Source organism: Tachypleus tridentatus, chromosome 6 (genome assembly GCF_004210375.1).
Source record: "Tachypleus tridentatus isolate NWPU-2018 chromosome 6, ASM421037v1, whole genome shotgun sequence".
Classification (NCBI taxonomy): Eukaryota; Metazoa; Arthropoda; class Merostomata; order Xiphosura; family Limulidae; genus Tachypleus; species Tachypleus tridentatus.
The window spans coordinates 137,927,938-137,947,774 of NC_134830.1; the positions used below are offsets into that span (position 1 = coordinate 137,927,938).

The following is a 19,837-nucleotide window of genomic DNA, read 5'->3' on the forward strand; positions in this document are numbered from 1 at the left end:
AGTAGCTTTGTGCGAAATTCAAAAACAAACCAACAAAACAATTTTTTATACTTTAGTTAAAATGTAGCACTGTCCAAATTACACTATGTAACACAAATTTTGTTCCTGGATAGTATGCGTTATTTCTTAATTGCTTATGTTGTAAAAGTACAGAAAATGGCCATTATTCCCTTCAAACTTTGCTTTTGTGACCTGGATAATGAAATTTAGAAATTAACCTATTTTCTATGTAAAAACGGGCAAATTTGCACATTTTCATTTACATAAGGTCTGAATAAAACAACATATGAATCAAGATTTGCATGTATTTATACTAAAGTTATACAAAAATGAAGGAGTTTTTCGAGATTTGCGACTGTAATGTAAATCACTTTCATGTATCAGCCCCCCAAATACAGTCTCCCATCATGTTTTCGTTATACGCTCCTTGGTAGCGACTTTCAAAGTCCAGTAACATCTTGGTGGAAGCTCTCACCTTGCTCCTCTGAGTATGCTCCCACGTTATCCTTGAATTTATCACGATGAGCATCAAGAATATGGACTTTCAGGGACATCCTGCAGTCCATTTCGCCGTAGTTCTTCACCAGAGTCTCAACCAGTTCAACATACTTTTCGGCCGTGTGATTGCCCAAGAAGCCCCGAACCCCTGCGATAAAGCTGCCCCAAGCTTTTTTCTACTTTCTACTGAGCTTCTTGGGGAAGTCTGTGCACTCCAGGATCTTCTTTATTTGTGGTCCAACGAAATCATCAGCTTTGACCTTTGCCTCAGACAGCTTAGACTTAGGGAAGAAGTTTCGAAAGTACTTGAAGGCTGCAGACTCCTTATCAAGGGCTGTGACAAATTGTTTCATGAGACCCAATTTTATGTGCAATGGTGGAAACAACTGTAGGTCCACTAGTGGCTCACACTTGACATTGTGTCTCCCACAGAGAACTCGGTCCATTGTGGCCAGTGCTTCCTGTTGTAGTGTACTGCGGTGACCATACTGTCTCAAAGACAAAGATAACAGAGAAACTTGGAGATCCATCAGGAATGTCACCATTTTGAAGTCTCCGATAACCTCCCAGCCATATTCATCATACTTCAAGGCTTCTAGCAAGGTCTTTGAGGTGCGCCGAAAGATATTTAAATCTTAAAAGGTCTAAATTTGTATAATATAAAATCTTACTATTCAAACAAGCAAAACTTGTCCGTCTTACCTTCTAGAGTTTTTTTTGCAGTACTCTTAGGTAAAATGAGGTGCCCACGGTTTGTCTTGATCCCCGATAGACATGTTGAAATATGCCTTGTAGGCTTCACACATTTTAGTAGATGCTGTCACAGAGTACTTTTTCGCTCTTGTCTTAATAAATTTGCCACATACATAGCAAAACGCTTGCAGCTTCTTGATGCCATCTCTGATAAAATCACATAGATTTATGTGTTTACTTAGGCAGCTGGAAACAAACTAAAGTGGTGAGTGGTTAGCCCCTTACTATGTAAAGTTCTAGAAAATTCTCATAGGTTCCACAACATTCTAGAAAGTTCTTGAAAGTTCGAGAAAATTCTCTATCAGCTACACAGTAATGAAATTAAATGGAATGTTCTGGAAAACGAGTAAATTTGAAAATTTCATTACCCGGGTCACAAAAGCAAAGTCTGAAGAGAAAAATAGGTCTTTTTCATTTACTTTAGACATAAGCAATTGGGAAACAAAACTTTCTGCCCAGGAACAAGAAAAAGTAAAAATTCTGTTACATAGTGTTATAGTAGTGTTTTATCGGTTATTTAGTTCCTTTATATCTTGTGGAAACATTAACTTTATCCATGGGATATACTTTAGCCGTATGGTCATTAAGATCAATCATATCACAAGCTCGTGGAGAGGGTGATAAAGTAGATTGACTTCGTCTGACCCACCCCAACTTCCCGAGCTTGCGGAGGGCGATTCTCTGCTTATTCGAATATGTTTTGGTTTGAATTTCGCGTAAAACTACACGAGGGCTATCTGCGCTAGCTGTCCCTAAGTTAGCAGTGTACGACTAAAGGGAAAGCAAGTAGTTATCACTACTACCCACCACCAACTCATGGGCTACTCTTTTATCAACGAATAGTGGGATTGACCATCACATAATGACCCCTCTGGCTAAAAGGGTAAGCATGATTGGTGTGCCTGGGATTTGAATCCGTGAGTGAACCTCAAATTACGATTCGAGCGCCCTAATGATCTAGCCATGCCGGGCCTTATCCAAATATTACACGTAATAACAACAAAAAACAAATCTGATTGAAACATACTTTTCAGGTTTTAATGTACATCGAAAGTATTATATTTAGTCTTGAAAAAAATGTGTCCTCCTGTGACAGAGGAATAATACGAGGGAAAATATGTCCAGTTGTGTGTGTGTGTGTGTGTGTGTATGTGGCGATAAAAGTTTGTTTGGGAATTTCGCACAAAGCTACTCGAGGGCTATCTGTGCTAGCCGTCCCTAATTTAGCAGTGTAAGACTAGAGGGAAGGCAGCTAGTCATCACCACCCACCGCCAACTCTTGGGCTACTCTTTTACCAACGAATAGTGGGATTGACCGTCACATTATACACCCCCACGGCTGGGAGGGCGAGCATGTTTAGCGCGACGCGGGCGCGAACCCGCGACCCTCGGATTACGAGTCGCACGCCTTACGCGCTAGGCCATGCCGGGCCGCGATAAAAGTAAAGTTTGCGTTTTTTTTCCCCTAACCACACTGATAACAAAGAACAACAAACTGACTTTTTTATGATCTGTTGTGACTTTCTTTTTGTCATTTCGAATTATTACAAGTGTCATTAGCAGCATACACCTCGGAAAAGAATCGATTTTTTAGTTTAGGGTGATAGAAAAGCGGGAAATGTGGCCCTCATCATGAAAAGCCAATAAAAAGGTAAATAAACACGACACGTATGATGTAGCTCGCTTCAAAACACAAACGAAGTTAAGAAGGATTATATATTTTCCATATTACTTAGAGTTACCGGGAATGTAATAAGCCTATTTTGTAAGAGGATGGCTTCTCTGTTCATTTGCTTGTTTTTGCGTTGTTGTAAATCCTTTTAAGGGATTTAAACCGTAAGCGCACGTGGCTCGCGTTCAGTTGCTCGTGTGCACTCGTTGAGGCGCGCGAGCCCATCTCTGTTTCTGTTCCGCAGATTTCGGAGGAACTTTCCAACACAGAAACATTCGAGCTACATTAAACAGTCGGACTTTAAAATGGCCATATTTCGGGCGAAGATAATAACATTTTTAATTTCCCTTTCGATTCATTTATTTTGCGTCATACAAGCACGAGGCTCGTGTCGCGAGGCTAATCTGTGCTGCCCGGGCCGCGACAGCTCTTGTGTCGTTCAAAAGACGCCCATCAACAAAATCAGCGAAGACCTGGATGACAAACCCTGTTACTGCGACCACGCTTGCATGAAGCTTAGAGACTGTTGCCATGACTTCAAGGAATCGTGCAGAGGTGAGAAACAACAGATACATTTCTCTATGTCTTCCTTTCTATTTGTTCGTCCAAGGATGTCTTGAGTTTAATTAAAGCGGCAAGAAAATTTTACTCAAGCGTCAAGGCCAGCGTCGCTTGCGTGCTTTCTGTTGTCAACTTTTATTTTCGTCAAGCCAACAGGTTTCCTTTCGCTCTCACAAAAACCAGAAGTTAAGCCTTAAATTAATTGATGGGCTGAAAGTTTAGGTTGTTTTTTTTTAATTTTACTCATAACAAAGCACCATTTTTTCTAATAATTTTAATAATCATGTAATTTTCAATATTGACAGACGGAGAAACAGACAACAAGTGTGCGTATAAATTAATTTTTATACAATCTTTATAAAGTTGTTCGTTTTACATTTCACGCAAAGCTACACGAGGGCTATCTGCACTAGCTGTCCCTAATTTAGCAATGTAAGACTAGAGGGAAGGCAACTAATCGTCATTACTACCCACCGCCAACTCTTGAGCTACTTTTTTTTTCCAAAAAATAGTGGGATTGACCGTTATATTACAACAAGCATGTTTGTAACGACGGGGACTCGAACCCGCGACCCTCAGATTACGAGTCGAGCACCCTAATCACCAAGCGATGCCGGGCCATCTTGGTAGCAAGGGGGTATAAATATGTAAAAGTTCAGTTCCAGATAATAATGGTAGAATGCGCAAACGCAAAAACTTATGAAATATTTTGATTACTGTGGGGGTTAGGTCCCACTTTTTCTTCCTCATACGTGCCCTTGGACAAGTAGTAAAAATAGGCAGGTTAGGAGATGCCGGTATGTCAATCTAATAGGAGTTCGTTCCAGATAACAAGGTAGCATTATAGCGAATCCTAGTGGCAGAGCTTGGAAGTTTTTGCTTTAGTACGTTTTTGTTTTTCCCACATACGATTCTAAGTTAATAATATTTAAGCTACTTGTTACCATTATAAAGCCGCAGGCGTAATGTAATCCATTAGAAACGCTGCTCACAAAATAGAAAAGATGTTGTAGATGTACTTAATGCTATTTATTATCACACTCTTTTTCAATGAAAGTCGGTCAGCATTGTTAGTTTTAATTACATTACCTTGGCACCAGGAGAGGTCTTTACCTGACGAAAGAAAAAAGTAACATACGAAACGTCATAATAAAACAATAGACAGGGTGGTGGGAGTCGTTTTATAATTAGAAACTGATCAAAACAGACTTCCAAGGTTGACTAAAACATATGGTGAGGTTCTTCCGAATGATGTCGTCACGCCCTCGTATGTGACATAGAAACACCATCTAAGTAAGAGAACATGCATTTAGATATCTCAGTAAATAAAAACAGGGAACAAATTGAATAGATCGACTGGCGAAACGAACAAATGATCACCAGACTTAAGGAAGCCTCAGCGGCCGAGTGTGGTGTTCAGTTGGTTGAACTAACATATTAACACATACGAGCAAAGAATGAAATGAATATGAATAGGGTAGCATTAGCGTGAATCGAACCTGGATTTTAGTGTTGTAAGCCCGTAAACTTACCATTAACCTCAAGTCTTGTTCGTTTCGCTCTACTCTTTCATACTAATGCTGCACTGTACGAAAGAGTAGAGCGAAAATGGAAAAAAACAAACAAAAACGAATCGACTGGCGTTTTATTAACTATGGATAATCTATCTGATCAGCTACTTCCAGACAACCAAGCTAAGAAGTGACTAAACTAACCAAAGGGTAAAATCTAGTCGTATAGATGGACGATGAGATAGTCGTAGTCGTAATTCTGGACTAAAATTTCGCTAATCAGTCTGTCGAATGGAAGGATAGCGTTTCCTAAAATAAATAAATAAATGTGCCAAGATCAGTAGGTGTCAGAAAGTATTTACGAGATTGAGAGTATAGGTTAAAGACACTGTCAGCAGATGGATAAACATGCCCTAGTGGATTCGAGCGAGAGTCGATTGTTAAACCTTGGTTTAAAATACATCTATAAATATCCGAGACAAATTGTATACACGTGTGTGAAGTGTAATTAAAATAAAGAAAGATAATAAAACCTCGTGCATTAAGTCCAATGCCGGCGCTAGCAGGGGACTGGTCCCCTGAGATTCCGTTCCCCCCAAATTAATTCCGTCAATTAATCTACATTTAAGTTTGTCCCTGTTTTACGTTTCATTGGACCCCAACTTAAGGAAGGGTAGAGCAAATGACAGAGGGCGGATTAAATGCCAGTCCCCATACTGAGATTTAAAGCAACAGTGTACGCCCTCGTGCAGTTTAGCTCTGCGTCTGCTGGTCAAGCTATAGGAAAGCTCACCTTAATGAATATTTTGGCCACTGTACTCTTATTTACTGGAATCTAAGAAGAAACTTGTACAGAAAAGTAATTGCTGCTACAACACTGCTGCTAAACACTGGCGTTATTTACGCTATAGTTTCACAACGCTAACCAGAATACCCAAGGTACTTGTGCGCGTTTAATTACCAGGTTGTGTCTAGGACATTCCGCACCCGAGACGCCTCTCTCTTTCGGCTCATTTATTTATCCCCCCACCCACGTTCAAGCTAATAAACTTTATAGAGTTTTGGCTTGAAAAACTATCAACGATCGACAGTTAACGGTAAACTGTGAAGCAACCAAACAATTAACTCCAAACTTTCTATTTATATTCTAATTAAACACGATTCTGTTGGGTATTTTATTCGATTATAGACATGTTCTGTGATTTCATTGGTTATTTACTTTACTACCAGTGCTATACCATTTTTTATTGTCTAACGCTTTTTTTTCTTCTGATAATATCTCTCGTCAACTCTTGATCAAAAACAAGTTGTAAGATTAATTAGTATCCAATAGGTGTCACACGCTTAACGTATAAACCAACTCGCTTGGATTTAACTTAGTTCTTTTAATTTCAAATACTGATATATATATATATCATTATTTCTGTCTCCCGGTGAAACAGCAAAATAAACTTCAGGACTTTAAATAGTTTAATTCGGCTGGGCACAGCGTAGGTAGCCCATTGTGGAGCTTCGTACTTAAACAAAAAACAAGTTTTTAAACAGCTTCCCGTGGTTACACAATTATATATAATTCTACCTACTTTGAAACTACTTTAACTAAAAAAGCACATATATTTAAACATATGGTTATGAGTAATAAAAATAAATTAAACATGACAGAACAAGTGAAAAATATTATTTAAGAAACAGTTGTCTAAACTTTTCTATGTGCGTTTCTCTGGCACCTTCAGGCCATCTTGACTATATATACACTACATGGCCAAAAATATGTGGAGACCCCTTCTAATTAGTGGGTGCGACTATTTCAGCCACACCCATTGCTAACAGGTGCATAAAACCAAGCATACAGCTATGCAATCTCCAAAGACAAACACTGACAGTAGAATGGGTCATACTGAAGAGCTCAGTGACTTCAACGTGACACTGTCATAGGATGAAACCTTTTTAACAAGTTCGTCAAATATTCTGCCCTGCTAGAACTGCGCCGGTCAATTGTAAGTGTTCTTATTGTGAAATGGAAACGTCTAGGAGAAACAACAGCTCAGCCACGAAGCGATAGGCCACACAAGCTCACAGAACGGGACCGCCGAGTGCCGAAGCGCGTAGCACGTAAAAAATCATCAATCCACAGTTGCAACACTCGCTACCGAGTTCCAAATAACCTCTGGAAACAACGTCATCACAAGAACTGTTCGTGAGAAGCTTCAAGAAATGGGTTTACATGACCGAGCAGGCTGCATACAAGCCTAAGATCACCATGCACAATGCCAAGCGTCAGCTGGAGTGGTGTAAAGCACACTGCCATTGGACTCTGAAGCAGTGGAAACGTGTTCTCTGAAGTGATAAATCACGCTTCACTATCTGGCAGTCTGGTGGACGAATCTCGGTATGGCAGATGCCATGAGAACTCTATTTGCTTGAATGCATAGTGCCAATTGTAAAGTTTAGTGGAGGAGGAATAATGGTCTGGTGTTGTTTTTCATGGCTTGGACCAGGCTCTTTAGTTCCAATGAAGGGAAATCTGCCACAGCATACAATGACATTCTAGATAATTGTGTGCTTCCAACTTTGTGGCAACAGTTTGGGGAAGGACCTTTTTTATTTCAGCATGATAATGCCCCCATGCGCAAAGCGAGTTCCATAAAGACATGTTTTTCCGAGGTTGGTGTGGAAGAAATTGACTGGTCTGCACAGAGCCCTGACCTCAACCCCATCGAACACCTTTGGGATAAACTGGAACACCGACTGCGAGCCAGACCTTCTCGTCCTACATCAATGCACGACCTTACTAATACTCTTGTGGCTGAATAGGAGCAAATCCCTGCAACCATGTTTCGAAATCTTGTGAAAAGCCTCTGAAATGAGTGGAGGCTGTTTTTGCAGCAAAGGTAGGACCAACTCTATATTAATGCCCATGGTTTTGGAATGAGATATTCAACAAGCAAATATGGGTGTAACGGTCCAGTGTCCACATACTTTTGACCATGTAGCGTGTGTGTAATCCGAGGGTCGCGGGTTCAAATCCCTGTCACATCAAACATACTCGCCCTGTCAGCCGTGTGGGCGTTATAATGTCACGGTCAATTCCACTATCGTTGGTAAAAGAGAAGCCCAAGAGTTGGTGGTGGGTGGTGATGACTAGCTGCCTTCCCTCTAGTCTTACACTGCTAAATTAGGGACGACTAGTACAGATACCCCTCGTGTAGCTTTACGCGAAATTCAAACCAAACTAAATCTTGTAAGATCCTGGTGCACGAATAGAATATTTTAGAAATAAAAGACTTATCTTGCTTGTGATTGGTTCATTTTCTCTGGGACGCCCTATTTGTTCGTATAAATCAGGTTTTTAATTATGAAATTATTGTCTCTCGACCAACTTTCTAATGTGACAATAATTACAATGTCAGTTCTTAACGTCAGGCTATCTGTCTGATGAATCTCCGCATAAATAAAACACGTATTCCCTGAGAGTTAATCACTGTTCAAAAACATCAAACAGTGTGTTTTTGTCAAAATGTAGAATGAGACACGATTGTGTAAAAATATAAAAGAGTGGATGGTTATTCACAAGTTTCTTTACCAGATCCCTAAATTTGAATACAATAAACTGAAGTCAATATTTTATATTATTTGACAATAGTGGTTTTGCCCTATTGTTACTATAATATCACAAAAATTCAAAATATAGTTTTAATTGTTTTGAGTAAAGTGTGTTTTAACACGTACTGCCATTAATCATTTAAAATTGTTTTACCATTAGTCCTTATAAGCTGTACCTAGTTTTTGGCTTGTTTTGAATTTCGTGCAAAGCCACACGAGAGCTAATTTAGTCCCTAATTTAGCAGCGTAAGACTAGAGGGAAGGCAGCTAGTCATAACCAACCATTATCAACTGAATAGCGGGATTGATCATCGCTTATAATGTCCCCAAAGCTGAAAGGGCGAGCAGATTTGGTGTGACGGGAATTCGAACGCTCGACCCTCCTATTACGAGTCAAGTGCCTTAACAACCTGGCCATTAGCTCAGGAAGGTTTGGTTTGAATTTCGCGTAAAGCTACTGGAGGGCTATCTGCGCTAGCCGTTCCTAATTTAGCAGTGTAAGACTAGAGATAAAATAGCTAGTCATCATCACCCACCGCCAACTCTTGGGATACTTTTTTTTTTTTTACCAACGAATAGTGAGATTGACCATAACATTATAAACCCCCCACAGCTGAAAGTGCAAGCATGTTGCATGTGACGGGGATTCGAACCCGAGACCATCAGATTACGAGTCGAGTGCTTTAATCACCTGACCATACCTAGTTTATGGATGGTATTTGTTTTTCTGGGTTTTTGTTTTGTTATTCTTGTATTCTTCAATCTTTCTATAAGCACACTTCCCTCTTCTGAAAACAACCACAGTAACACTGTACTTCATCAGTACACGCATGCGTTCCGATTACAAACATCTTCATCCTGAATTATAATATTACAATAATTATTGACGAACAGTTCTACGACGATTTTTCTTGTTATTTGTTATAGTCATTTCAAACCGTGAAACCGTTCTACTTATAATTTGGGAGGAGCGGGTTCGAATCCCCGTCGCACCAAACATGCTCACCATTTCAGGCATAGAGGCGTTATAATGTAACGGTCAATCTCACTATTCGTTGGTAAAAAGAGTAGCCCAAGAGCTGGCGGTGGATGGTTATGACTAGCTGTCTTCCCTCTAGTCTTACACTACTAAATTAGGGACGGCTGGCGCAAGTAGCCTTCCAGTAGCTTTGCGCGAAATTAAAAAAAACAAAAAAACCAGTCGAAACGTGAATGTAAAATAATTTCGACGTTGGAGCAGTAACTTCGATCAGTATTTCTGCGGGAGTGTTCATAAAAAAGTGTGTCCTTTTGATATACGCTTCATTAAAAAATCGTAGCTAATTTATGGACAACTTGTTCAGTGTCATCAAACAATGTTGGCTAATAGTACGTTGACCTTATAAAGGAGACTGTTCTAACTACACTTTGATGTTGAAACATAGTATGCATTTGTTACAACATAATGGTCCTCAGCACCATAGATCTTTTTTCCAATTTTGTGCAAAGCTACACGAGGGCTATCTCCGCTAGCCGTCCCTAATTTAGCAGTGTAAGACTAGAGGGAAGGCAGCTAGTCATCACCACCCACCGCCAACTCTTGGGCTACTCTTTTACCAACGAATGGTGGGATTGACCATCTCATTATAAAACCCCACAGGTGAAAGGGCGAGCATGTTTAGTGCGACCGGGATTCGAACCCACGACCCTCGGATTACGAGTCGAACGCCTCAACACACTTCGCCATGCCGGGCCCAAAACCGAGAAATACTACTGATATTGTCGATGTACATGTAACCGATTTTTTTTTTTGGCCCTCATTCTCAAGACAGTAACAATAAAATAATAATTCATTAATTTGATCAATATTTTTATTATTATCATTTTTCATGTAGTGACTGATTGCGAGGTGACCGAATGGAAACCGTGGTCAAAATGTGACGTCGACTGTGGCCCCGGAATGATGACACGGGAACGTCTAGTTCGTCAGGAACCCCGAAATGGCGGCAAACGATGTCCAGAAGTTGTGCAGAAACGAGGTTGTTTGGGCAACAAATGTGAAGCGTATAATCAGCAAGATAATGCTCGTCGAGGTGAGATTCACCCACTTACCGTAAGGGTTGCTAAACCTAACAGCCAGCTGCGACATATGCCCATCTCTCCGAAATATAATGAGAATTGGTATTATATTTAATATATATATATATATTTTAATAATTAATTCAATATTTTCTATCATATACAACAAGTAATTACCCTTATTTCCTTATGCGTAAAAAAAACAACAACAAATGTAGCAGTGTACGATAAAGATAAGCGAAAGCTCTATATTACAGATATAAAGTAGGCTTAGAATTTGAAACGTATTGAAAAGATTAAGGTTAAACGATACGTCTATGAATATTCTTTGCACGTGTAACTGAGTGCATTAAAAGAAATAATAGTTCTGCCATTAGGTTTAGAACATCCATGTCGGCGGCGGGCGCTTCTGATTGATTGCCCTACCTCTCTGGTCGTTTAGTGACCTATGTATCGCATAATACGCTGTTCCGATTGCAAATATCAAATAATATAAATAAAAAAACGCGGTATATTTTAGTAAAGTGAAAACTATGTGTTATAAAACTGGTGATAAAAGGATTAGGTAGTTCATTTGAAACCCAACAGACTAATTAAATTCTGTCTTTTAGTTCCAGCTGTTTGAAGCCTTTCTCTTTGTAGCAGCTGGCCGTCTGCGTTATACTGATATAGTAAGTCTTAGCTACAGAATATATGTCTCCTTTCATGGTCATTAAGTTGGAAACAGGGTGAATGGTGACAGACGCGAAGGGAAGTCAAGAGACAAGGGTCAAACCTAGGACTTATCAAAGCTTCGATGGGAACCTCTTCAGCTTAGTTGATTAAATGTAGGGAGAAAAGAGAACGAAAGTGGAACGACACATTTATTATTTGGCTGAGGAACTGTCGTCTGGCGTTTGTTATTATTTCTATCTTGTTGTTTCTTTTTTTCTTTTTAATCTGTCTTTCCTCACAGCGCTTGTCAAACACGTGCGTTGGTGTCAAGGTTGAGTCGGGAAAGTTAAACCTCGTGACTTTTGTTTTTTTTAATCAAATCACTTTCGTCTAGTATTAAACCACATCTAGAACATTCCAACTGGTCTTAATCTGTCTCGCAATAGAACGTTCGTTAACAGTCTGTACGATGACTAAATAATGGGACAGCCATCACGTAGTAAATATTTCAATGAACCATCTGTTAGCTTATGTTTGCTAAGTTCTGTCCTTTTGGGGCCATATTAGGATTTATCAGAAACTAATTTGGATCATCCTTGTAGGATTGTTCAATCCTTTTTCTAGTGTCTGGTCAGAGAACATCTTGGACACATCTTAAAGGCTGGCAACTAATTGCTTACCGAAAGAACAACAAAAAATATCCTTATTTTCTTTATTATTTTTAGCCGCACCATAACGGTTCTTAGAAATAGTTCCGTGGTTGTTTGTTGTTGTTTTTCTAAACTACAGATGTTTAGCTCACAACTCCATCTCTTGATCGATTTCAGATATTACAGCCGCAACTATTGACGATTACCTCTTGCTCCGTGGTGGTTGTTGGACTGCCAGTTGGTTGTCCAAAGCTTAGTGATCTGAGCTGAAGGAACCAATTACGAATTGGAACGTCGTTGTTTTCCCAGTCGCTACTTAAGGTGATATCAGTATTAGACTGATTACGGATGATAAAACGCTTCTTAGTTTGTTTAAGATTTTTCCCGTAAAGCTACACAAGGATTATATTTTCTATATAATCTTCTCTAGTTTTGAACTGACGGACTAGAGGAAAAGCAACTAATCAGCAATGCCCATTCTTGGGCAACTCTTGACTGACTGAACAGTGTATTTAACCGCCTTTATTATATCGCACCCATAACCTCAAGGTTCGAATTGAAGTTTTGCGGCAACAGAACGTGAATTATAAACCTTAAGAACCCCAATTCGACCACATTAACCATTATCATCTGAGCTGTTTATCTTTACTTATTCTTTCTCCTCCGCTGGTACAGCGATAAATCTACGGAATTGCAACGCTAACATCAGGGGTTCGGTTGCACTCGATAGACACAGCAGATAACCCGATGTGGCTTTGTTATAAGAAAAGACACACACACACGTATACCTCCATATTAGGCTTAACTCATGTACGCTTAAAAATAATTTGACTTTATTAATGTAGTATTGTTTTCGAATGATTCAGCAAACAGAATCACAAAGAAAAAGCCCTCACGCTAGTACAGCGGTAAATCTACGGATTTGCAACGCTAACATCAGGGGTTCAATTCCTTTAGGTGGACACAGCAGATAACCTGATGTGGCTTTGCTAAAGGAAAACAAACAAACACTTATTCCTTTCTTTACACAGTGTTGAAAAAAAAACACAACACGTTCACGCATTGCAGAGCTGTCTTTTTCGTAAAACCCTAAATTGTTCTTTTTATTTCCATTGAGCTAAACGTTAATATGATAATGTAGTTTTAAATATTTTGGATAGATAGATAAGTAAGTAAGTAAGTAAGTAAGTGTGTGTGTGTGTGTGTGTGTGTGTGTGTGTATAGCAAAACCACATCCAGCTTTGTGCTGAGTCCATCGAAGGTAATTGAACCCCCGATCTTGTATTTGTAACTCCTTAGGCTTACGGCTGTCATACCAAAGAACATTTTGGACATCTTTAAATAATCAATCGAATGCAGTAAAAAAAAAAAAAGTCTGCTTACAGAAACATTACAATAAATTGACGAACGTTGTGACTACGTGATGTTCTCATTAAAAAGGAATAACAAACATTCTCTGTTGGGAATCACTTAGATGTCTAAAGCAGTGAAGTGAGAAACAAATAGTAACTTGAAAACGAAAAGAACGAAACAGTATACGAATAGAATTCTCTCGAAAACCGAGCGATAAAGAGCAGCAACAAACACAGAGTCTGGAAAAGAAAAGGAAAAAAAAAAAAAAAAGTCTTCGTAATCCACTCGTTGAAACAAGTAAAACGAATGTTGAATCTATCAAATTAATTTTCAGGTCCTTAATCTGCTAGAGCGAGGGATTGGAACATTTCTATTTCTTTTGATTCGACTCTGACATTAAGCTAGCTGGAGATGAAATATTATTAATCTTAAGTAGCGTTATTCCTGAGACAAACATAACAACCCTACCTGTAATTTAAAAGGATAATGGTGTATGACAGATATCGTTGATAAGGGTAAATCGCTGGAATTCGTCATTATTTTTACAAATTATCTGATTCGTAAGATATTGTCGATAATGTCTTATTAGTTCGCGTTTTTTTTTTTATAGCAAAACCACATCAGACTATCTACTGAGGGGAATTGGACCCCTAATTTTAGCAGTGTAAGTCCGTAGACTTACAGCTGTCCCAGCGGGGAACGTACGTTATTAGAAATAAAATGTAAATATTTTTAGAAGCGCTCGAAGGTTGTTTTGAAAAGGAGAAAGTGGATAATATTTTGAAAGAGATTATTTTAGGAGGTAACTCCTGCTGAACTTCCGGTGGCTCACCATTAAGTCATTGAAGCTAAAACGATAAAAAATAGGCTTAAATACCTACGATGGGCAGACCACAGACAGCCCATTGTCCGATTTTGTGCTTTACAACAAACAAACTCAAGGTTAATACGCCTCCTTCTCTTAATTTGGAAAAATCCACTGACATCGAAGTTGGCACATTTTCTTTCTCTTGTTTTGACAATTTGACTTATTTCTTGTTCAGTAATAATAATGAAGGGTATTCTCATGTCTTTATTATTTATCAAATTGTAGGGTACTGTAAAAGAAATTCAGTTTGGTTTTGATGCCTCACTGCAGCTGGTAGATATATGGCCTGTTATTTGTTTGGTGTAGTTCACCGCTTCACATCATTTGAGTGAATGCTGTCTAACGAGTACATAAAATAATACGACATTTTACTCAATTTCACAGCACTTCCTCTTTAAGGATTTTGCTTGGTTGGTTTGTCTTGAATTTTGCACAAAGCTACACGAGGGCTATCTGCGCTAGCCGTCCCTAATTTTGCAATGTAAGACTAGAGGGAAGAGAGCTAGTCATCACCACCCGCCTCAAACTCTTGGACTTCCCTTTTACAAAAGAATAGTCAAATTGACCATTACATTATAACGCCCCCATGACTGAAAGGGCGAGCATGTTTGGTGTAACGGGGATTCGAACCCACGACCCTCAGATTACGAGCGGAGCACCTGAACCGCCTGGCCATGCCGGGTGCCGTGTTTAAAGGAAGCAAACGCACGGAAGGTGGAAATAATTGGCTTGCTGAATAACATATAGCAAAAAGTTGATTGATAGGCAAGCCCGACATGCCCAGGCGGTTAAGGCACTCCACTCGTAGCCTGAGGGTCGCTGGTTCGAAACCCCGACACAAACATGGTCGCTCTTTCAGCCATGGAGGCGTTATAAGAGTTGGCGGTGGGTGGTGATAACTAGCTGTCTTCCCTCTAGTTATACACTGCAAAATTAGGGACGGCTAGTGCAGATAGTCCTTGTGTAGCTTTGCGCGAAATTGAAAAGAAACAAACAATTACAAAAAAAAAATCGTTTGGTGCTGCCCTCTGTAATTTCCTAGAAAAAAAAATGAGTTAGTGTCTAATGTGCCCTTGAAGTCCACTGAATTAATGTTTTTTTTTCTTTATTTGTCTTTTGAATATATAAATGACTAACGAAAAACAAAACTGGGAAAGAAGAATGTACTACAGTAAGATGTTTCGCCAACATATCAGGTTTGGAGTTTCGCTTTTCTTCCGATTATTGGGAACCAATAGGATAATTTGTTTTTAAGACTTTACATCCTCTGTTTTTCCCTCTTTAACGTCAGATTTCCGCCTTTTATATCTTTGGAGAATTTTAATCAGTTCTCTCTCCATTCTACTCTAAAAGAACGTTGCTGTTTTTTTTTTCCCCCTTTCTCTCTCTCTTTCCTATACGTTCCCATGTTTGCTGTTTTTCCATCGCAGTTTGAGGTCGCTTAGGTCAGTTCAAATTGCATTATATAAGGATTGTTCGACAACATTCCTTTCTAACAACAACTCTATTTCAGCTGACTCGGCAGCCATAGTGTGTTTCTTGTTGAACACTAAAGTAAAAAAAGAAAAAGAAAGGAACACGGTGGAAAAGCTACCTTACCTCTTGGAACTGTCGCTCCAGGTATTTGGTACCAAGGCATTCATGTAATATTATTCAGTTAAGAGACACCAATTCGTTTGATTTATTAAACAATCGTAACTTCAGCGCAATCGGTTATAAACGCTATGTCCACCACGGGTAATCGAACATTAGACTTTAGCGTTGTAAGTCCGTAAACTTATCACCGACTTAACCCGAGAGACCCGCGTTTTGAGCAAGTTAATTTATAATTCTTCTGCAGGTAGCTTACTTTGATTGTAAATTACCGTTATCAAATACTGTGCAATGAGTTGACTGTTTGGGTTTTCACACCAGTAGATTTTGGATCTGTCAGTACAGCCGTTTGTCTCCACTCTCGCTCTCTTGAACTAAAGTGAAGCTTCGATAGTTTAGCCCAGTGGTTCTTAACCTTGTTGGAGGTACTGAACCCCGGAAGTTTCGTACTTGCATTCACTGAACCCTTTGTAATTGGAAAAACAAAATATGATTTTTTTTTTCAAATTCAAAACATAAGTACATATTTTATTAGTGCACAAAATGAGCCATTTATCAGTTGCACACTATATCACGGTGTTCAAAGAACAAAACCAACAAAACACGAATTTCACACAAAAACAAAAACATAACTCAATGAATATTTACTGAAAATCAATGTAACTTTTGCTGTTGCCTTTCAGAGACAAGTTCAGAAATGCGCGGCTTCACTTTGGCAAGTGCCATTCTCATATCATTTCCACAACAAAGTTTGTTCCTTTTCTTCGTTTTTACGTCTGCCATCCTCGAAAAGGAATGCTCACAAACATACGTTGTAACAAACGGTATGAGTATCTCAAGGGCTTTCTTAGCAATAAAACATTAAGAGAGTTGTTGTTCTGAAAAGTTGCTGTTGAACCTGGCTCTGCTGAAGTTCAATGATTTCGTCGAGGTATTCATCATTGACATCTGCTGTCGCAACACTAAACGTGAACGGCTGTCTCACCCATGCTGAATATGACTCTCTGGTGGGGAAGTATCCGTCGAGAGACTTTGCGAGCTCATCTAAGTGGATGGCAATTGCTTGCTTCAGTTCCCCGGGTACAGAAATGTTTCCGATTTCAGACACATCTTCGATCTTACTTACACAGTCGTCCAGCAGGGAAAAGTTTGCCAAGTTATCATTCTCTGTTCATCGCGGCCCGGCATGGCCAAGCGTGTTAAGGCGCGCGACGCCTTAATCAAGTAATCTGAGGGTCGCGGGTTTGCATCCCCATCGCGCCAAACAAGCTCGCTCTCCCAGCCGTGGGGGCGTTATAAAGTGATGGTCAATCCCACTATTCGTTGATAAAAGAGTAGCCCAAGAGTTGGCGGTGGGTGGTGATGACTAGCTACCTTCCCTCTAGTCTTACACTGCTAAATTAGGGACGGCTAGCACAGATGGACCTCGAGTAGCTTTGTGGAAAATTCCAAAACAAACAAACTGTTCATCGTTTCTATAATGGTAGCTTTTTTTTTAAAAAGCCTTCGGGTTTTCTTCTTCTTCGATGATGTTGACTCCACTGCCCTGCATCTGTTGATTGAGAGCATTGAAGATATCGGCCATGTACGCCAAAATGAGAATGAACTCAGATTTTTCGAAGCAATCTGCATGGTAATATTGGTGCTCTCACAAAAACAGGGCTAATTCCACACGCACAGCAAAAACACGATTCAGCACCTTTCTCCAAGATAACCACCGAACGTTAGAATGGTACAGAAGTACCTCGAATTTAGAGCCCATTTCATCACACAGCTCTTTGAAGATGCAGTGCTTCAGGGCACTATTTCACACAAAGTTTACACATTCCACTACAATTTTTAATACTTCTGCCAGTTTTGAAGGCAAGGTTTTTGTTGCCAACGCATGCCTGTGCAGAACACAGTGCGTTACAATGATGTGTGTGCATCGGCTTTCATCAGCGCACCAAAACCAGAGTTTCGTCCCAGCATGACTGGAGCTCCATCTAAACAAACTGCATAAACCATATCCCTCGAAAGATCGTTGTCTCTGAAGAAGTCATCCACTAGTTTCTTCACGTCGACTGCTTTAGTTGTTGTAAGAGGCTTACAGAATAAAAAATCTTCTTTTATCTCGTCGTTCTTCACATAGCGCACGAATACAACAAGATGGCTTAGATTGGAAACGTCGGTAGTCTCGTCGAGTTGAAGGTTGAATTTTGCTGGGCTTGAAATCAGATATGCAACTACTTGAGCCAAGATGTTATCACTCATGTCATCTATTCTGCTGCTGATGGTGTCATTTGAGAGAGGAATTTGGGATAACTTATTTTCAGCAGCTTTTCCCAGCATGATATTCGCCATCTACAACGCAGCTGGTTTTACGAGTGCTTCACCAATGGTGTGTGGTTTGCTCTGCTTTGCGATAAGTATACAACTCTATACGATGCTGTGAGGATCGGTTTGTCGATGGGTACAAAGCCGAGAACAGCAAAGTAGCCTTTTCACAAAAAAATCACAAATAACGCACGATTATTATAATCACAAGTCGACTGCTAAGCGCACGAAGTTCCCTGCAGCACATATATTTAGGCCAAGTGATGTGACGTGATCAGCCGCAGCCAATGATGGTCAAGTGGAGCATGACGTCACGAATCATACAAGTGGGGTGAACTGAACGGACAAACACACAGTGTGTGTCTTGACCTCCGCTGAACCCCTGAGACTGACTCACCGAATCCCTGGGTTTCGATTGATCCCAGGTTAAGAACCACTGGTTTAGCCATTTGAATGACATTCCTATCTGGCCACAAAAGCCTTTGACATACTCTGACGTCATGACGTGCTCCGAGCCTAATTGGTGGAAGCTATTGCATGTACACTGATGTCATGGTGATTTCTGAGCATGATTACTGAATTATTATTATCAAAAACATTATTTCCAATTATCGTTATTACCAGAATCGCCATTATTGACTGCCATTATTAAGAGAACCATTCTTACCAGTTATCGCTGTTACCAGAACCATTATTATCAAAATCTATATTAATGGTGTCATTGTTTGCTTTTGAATTTCGCGTAAAGCTACACGAGGGCTACTTGCGCCAGCCGTCCCTAATTTAGCAGTGCAAGACTAGAGGGAAGGCACTTAGTCATCACCACCCACAGTAAACTCTTGGGTTGCTCTTTTACGAACGAATAGTGGGATTGATCCTACCATAATAACGCCCCCACGGCTGAAAGGGCGAACATGTTTGGTGTGACGGGGATTCGAACCACGACCCTCAGATTACGAGCCTTAACCACCTGGCCATGTCTGGCAGGCATCACTATTACTAATATCATTATAGTATTACCGATTGTTACTTTTAAGGGTTTCGTTTTGTCTTTTGACAAGTCATAAGTGAAACAGTATACAATTAACTCTAAGTTCAGTAGTGAATTAGCAAAATAATAACAGCGTACGTATACAGCTAGTTTTGTTGGCTCTTCATAATTCATCTCGAGGATGCCCACGTGTGTGGATGTGTGTTCGTGCGCGCGTGAACTGCACTATCAGTTATTTCGCAACTAGTTCGAGCATGCGTGTGTTCGCAGTATACGAAATAATAGATCCAGCAACTTAAATCGGCATTTGCCTTTAAGCGGCTTCCTTCTCGAACTGCTTCGAACACTTTCAAATGTATTTGAGCTTTAGAATATTTAACGCTTGAGAATACATCAAAGAAACATCGTGAAACCTAAAAATCACAGAACCGTTCAAAACTCGTGCGTTTTTCACTCGAGCCTTTGCTTCGTGTATGCTTCGCGTCTACATGAAACGCATCTCGTAGATAGCGTCGATTAATCCGTGCCTGGTTAAAAATACAACAAAAACAAAACACTTAAATCTTTAAAAAATACCAACCTCCGTACCGCTGAGTGTAGGAATGTATCAGTAAGATTTAAACAGGTCTGTTTCTCTTCCCGCTTAGTAATACAGGATGGAACATTCGACACGTGTACAAACTGTTCTCTACGTGGGTGAAGTAAGAAACTCTTACTGGACGGGAGAACCATCATAATCATTTCTTGTTCCTACAA

At 39.8% G+C, this 19,837-nt stretch overlaps 1 protein-coding gene across 1 annotated transcript in view; it reads left to right on the plus strand.

Annotated features, from left to right (window-relative positions):
* Window positions 1–3,101: 3,101 nt before the first annotated feature.
* Window positions 3,102–19,837, plus strand: part of LOC143253794 (somatomedin-B and thrombospondin type-1 domain-containing protein-like) — a 60,436-nt gene continuing 43,700 nt past the window's right edge. The window contains exons 1-2 of the mRNA XM_076508178.1: window positions 3,102–3,478; window positions 10,473–10,670. Coding sequence (XP_076364293.1) covers window positions 3,229–3,478; window positions 10,473–10,670 — 448 coding nt within the window. The 5' untranslated portion in view covers window positions 3,102–3,228. The remainder of the gene's footprint in view (window positions 3,479–10,472; window positions 10,671–19,837) is intronic.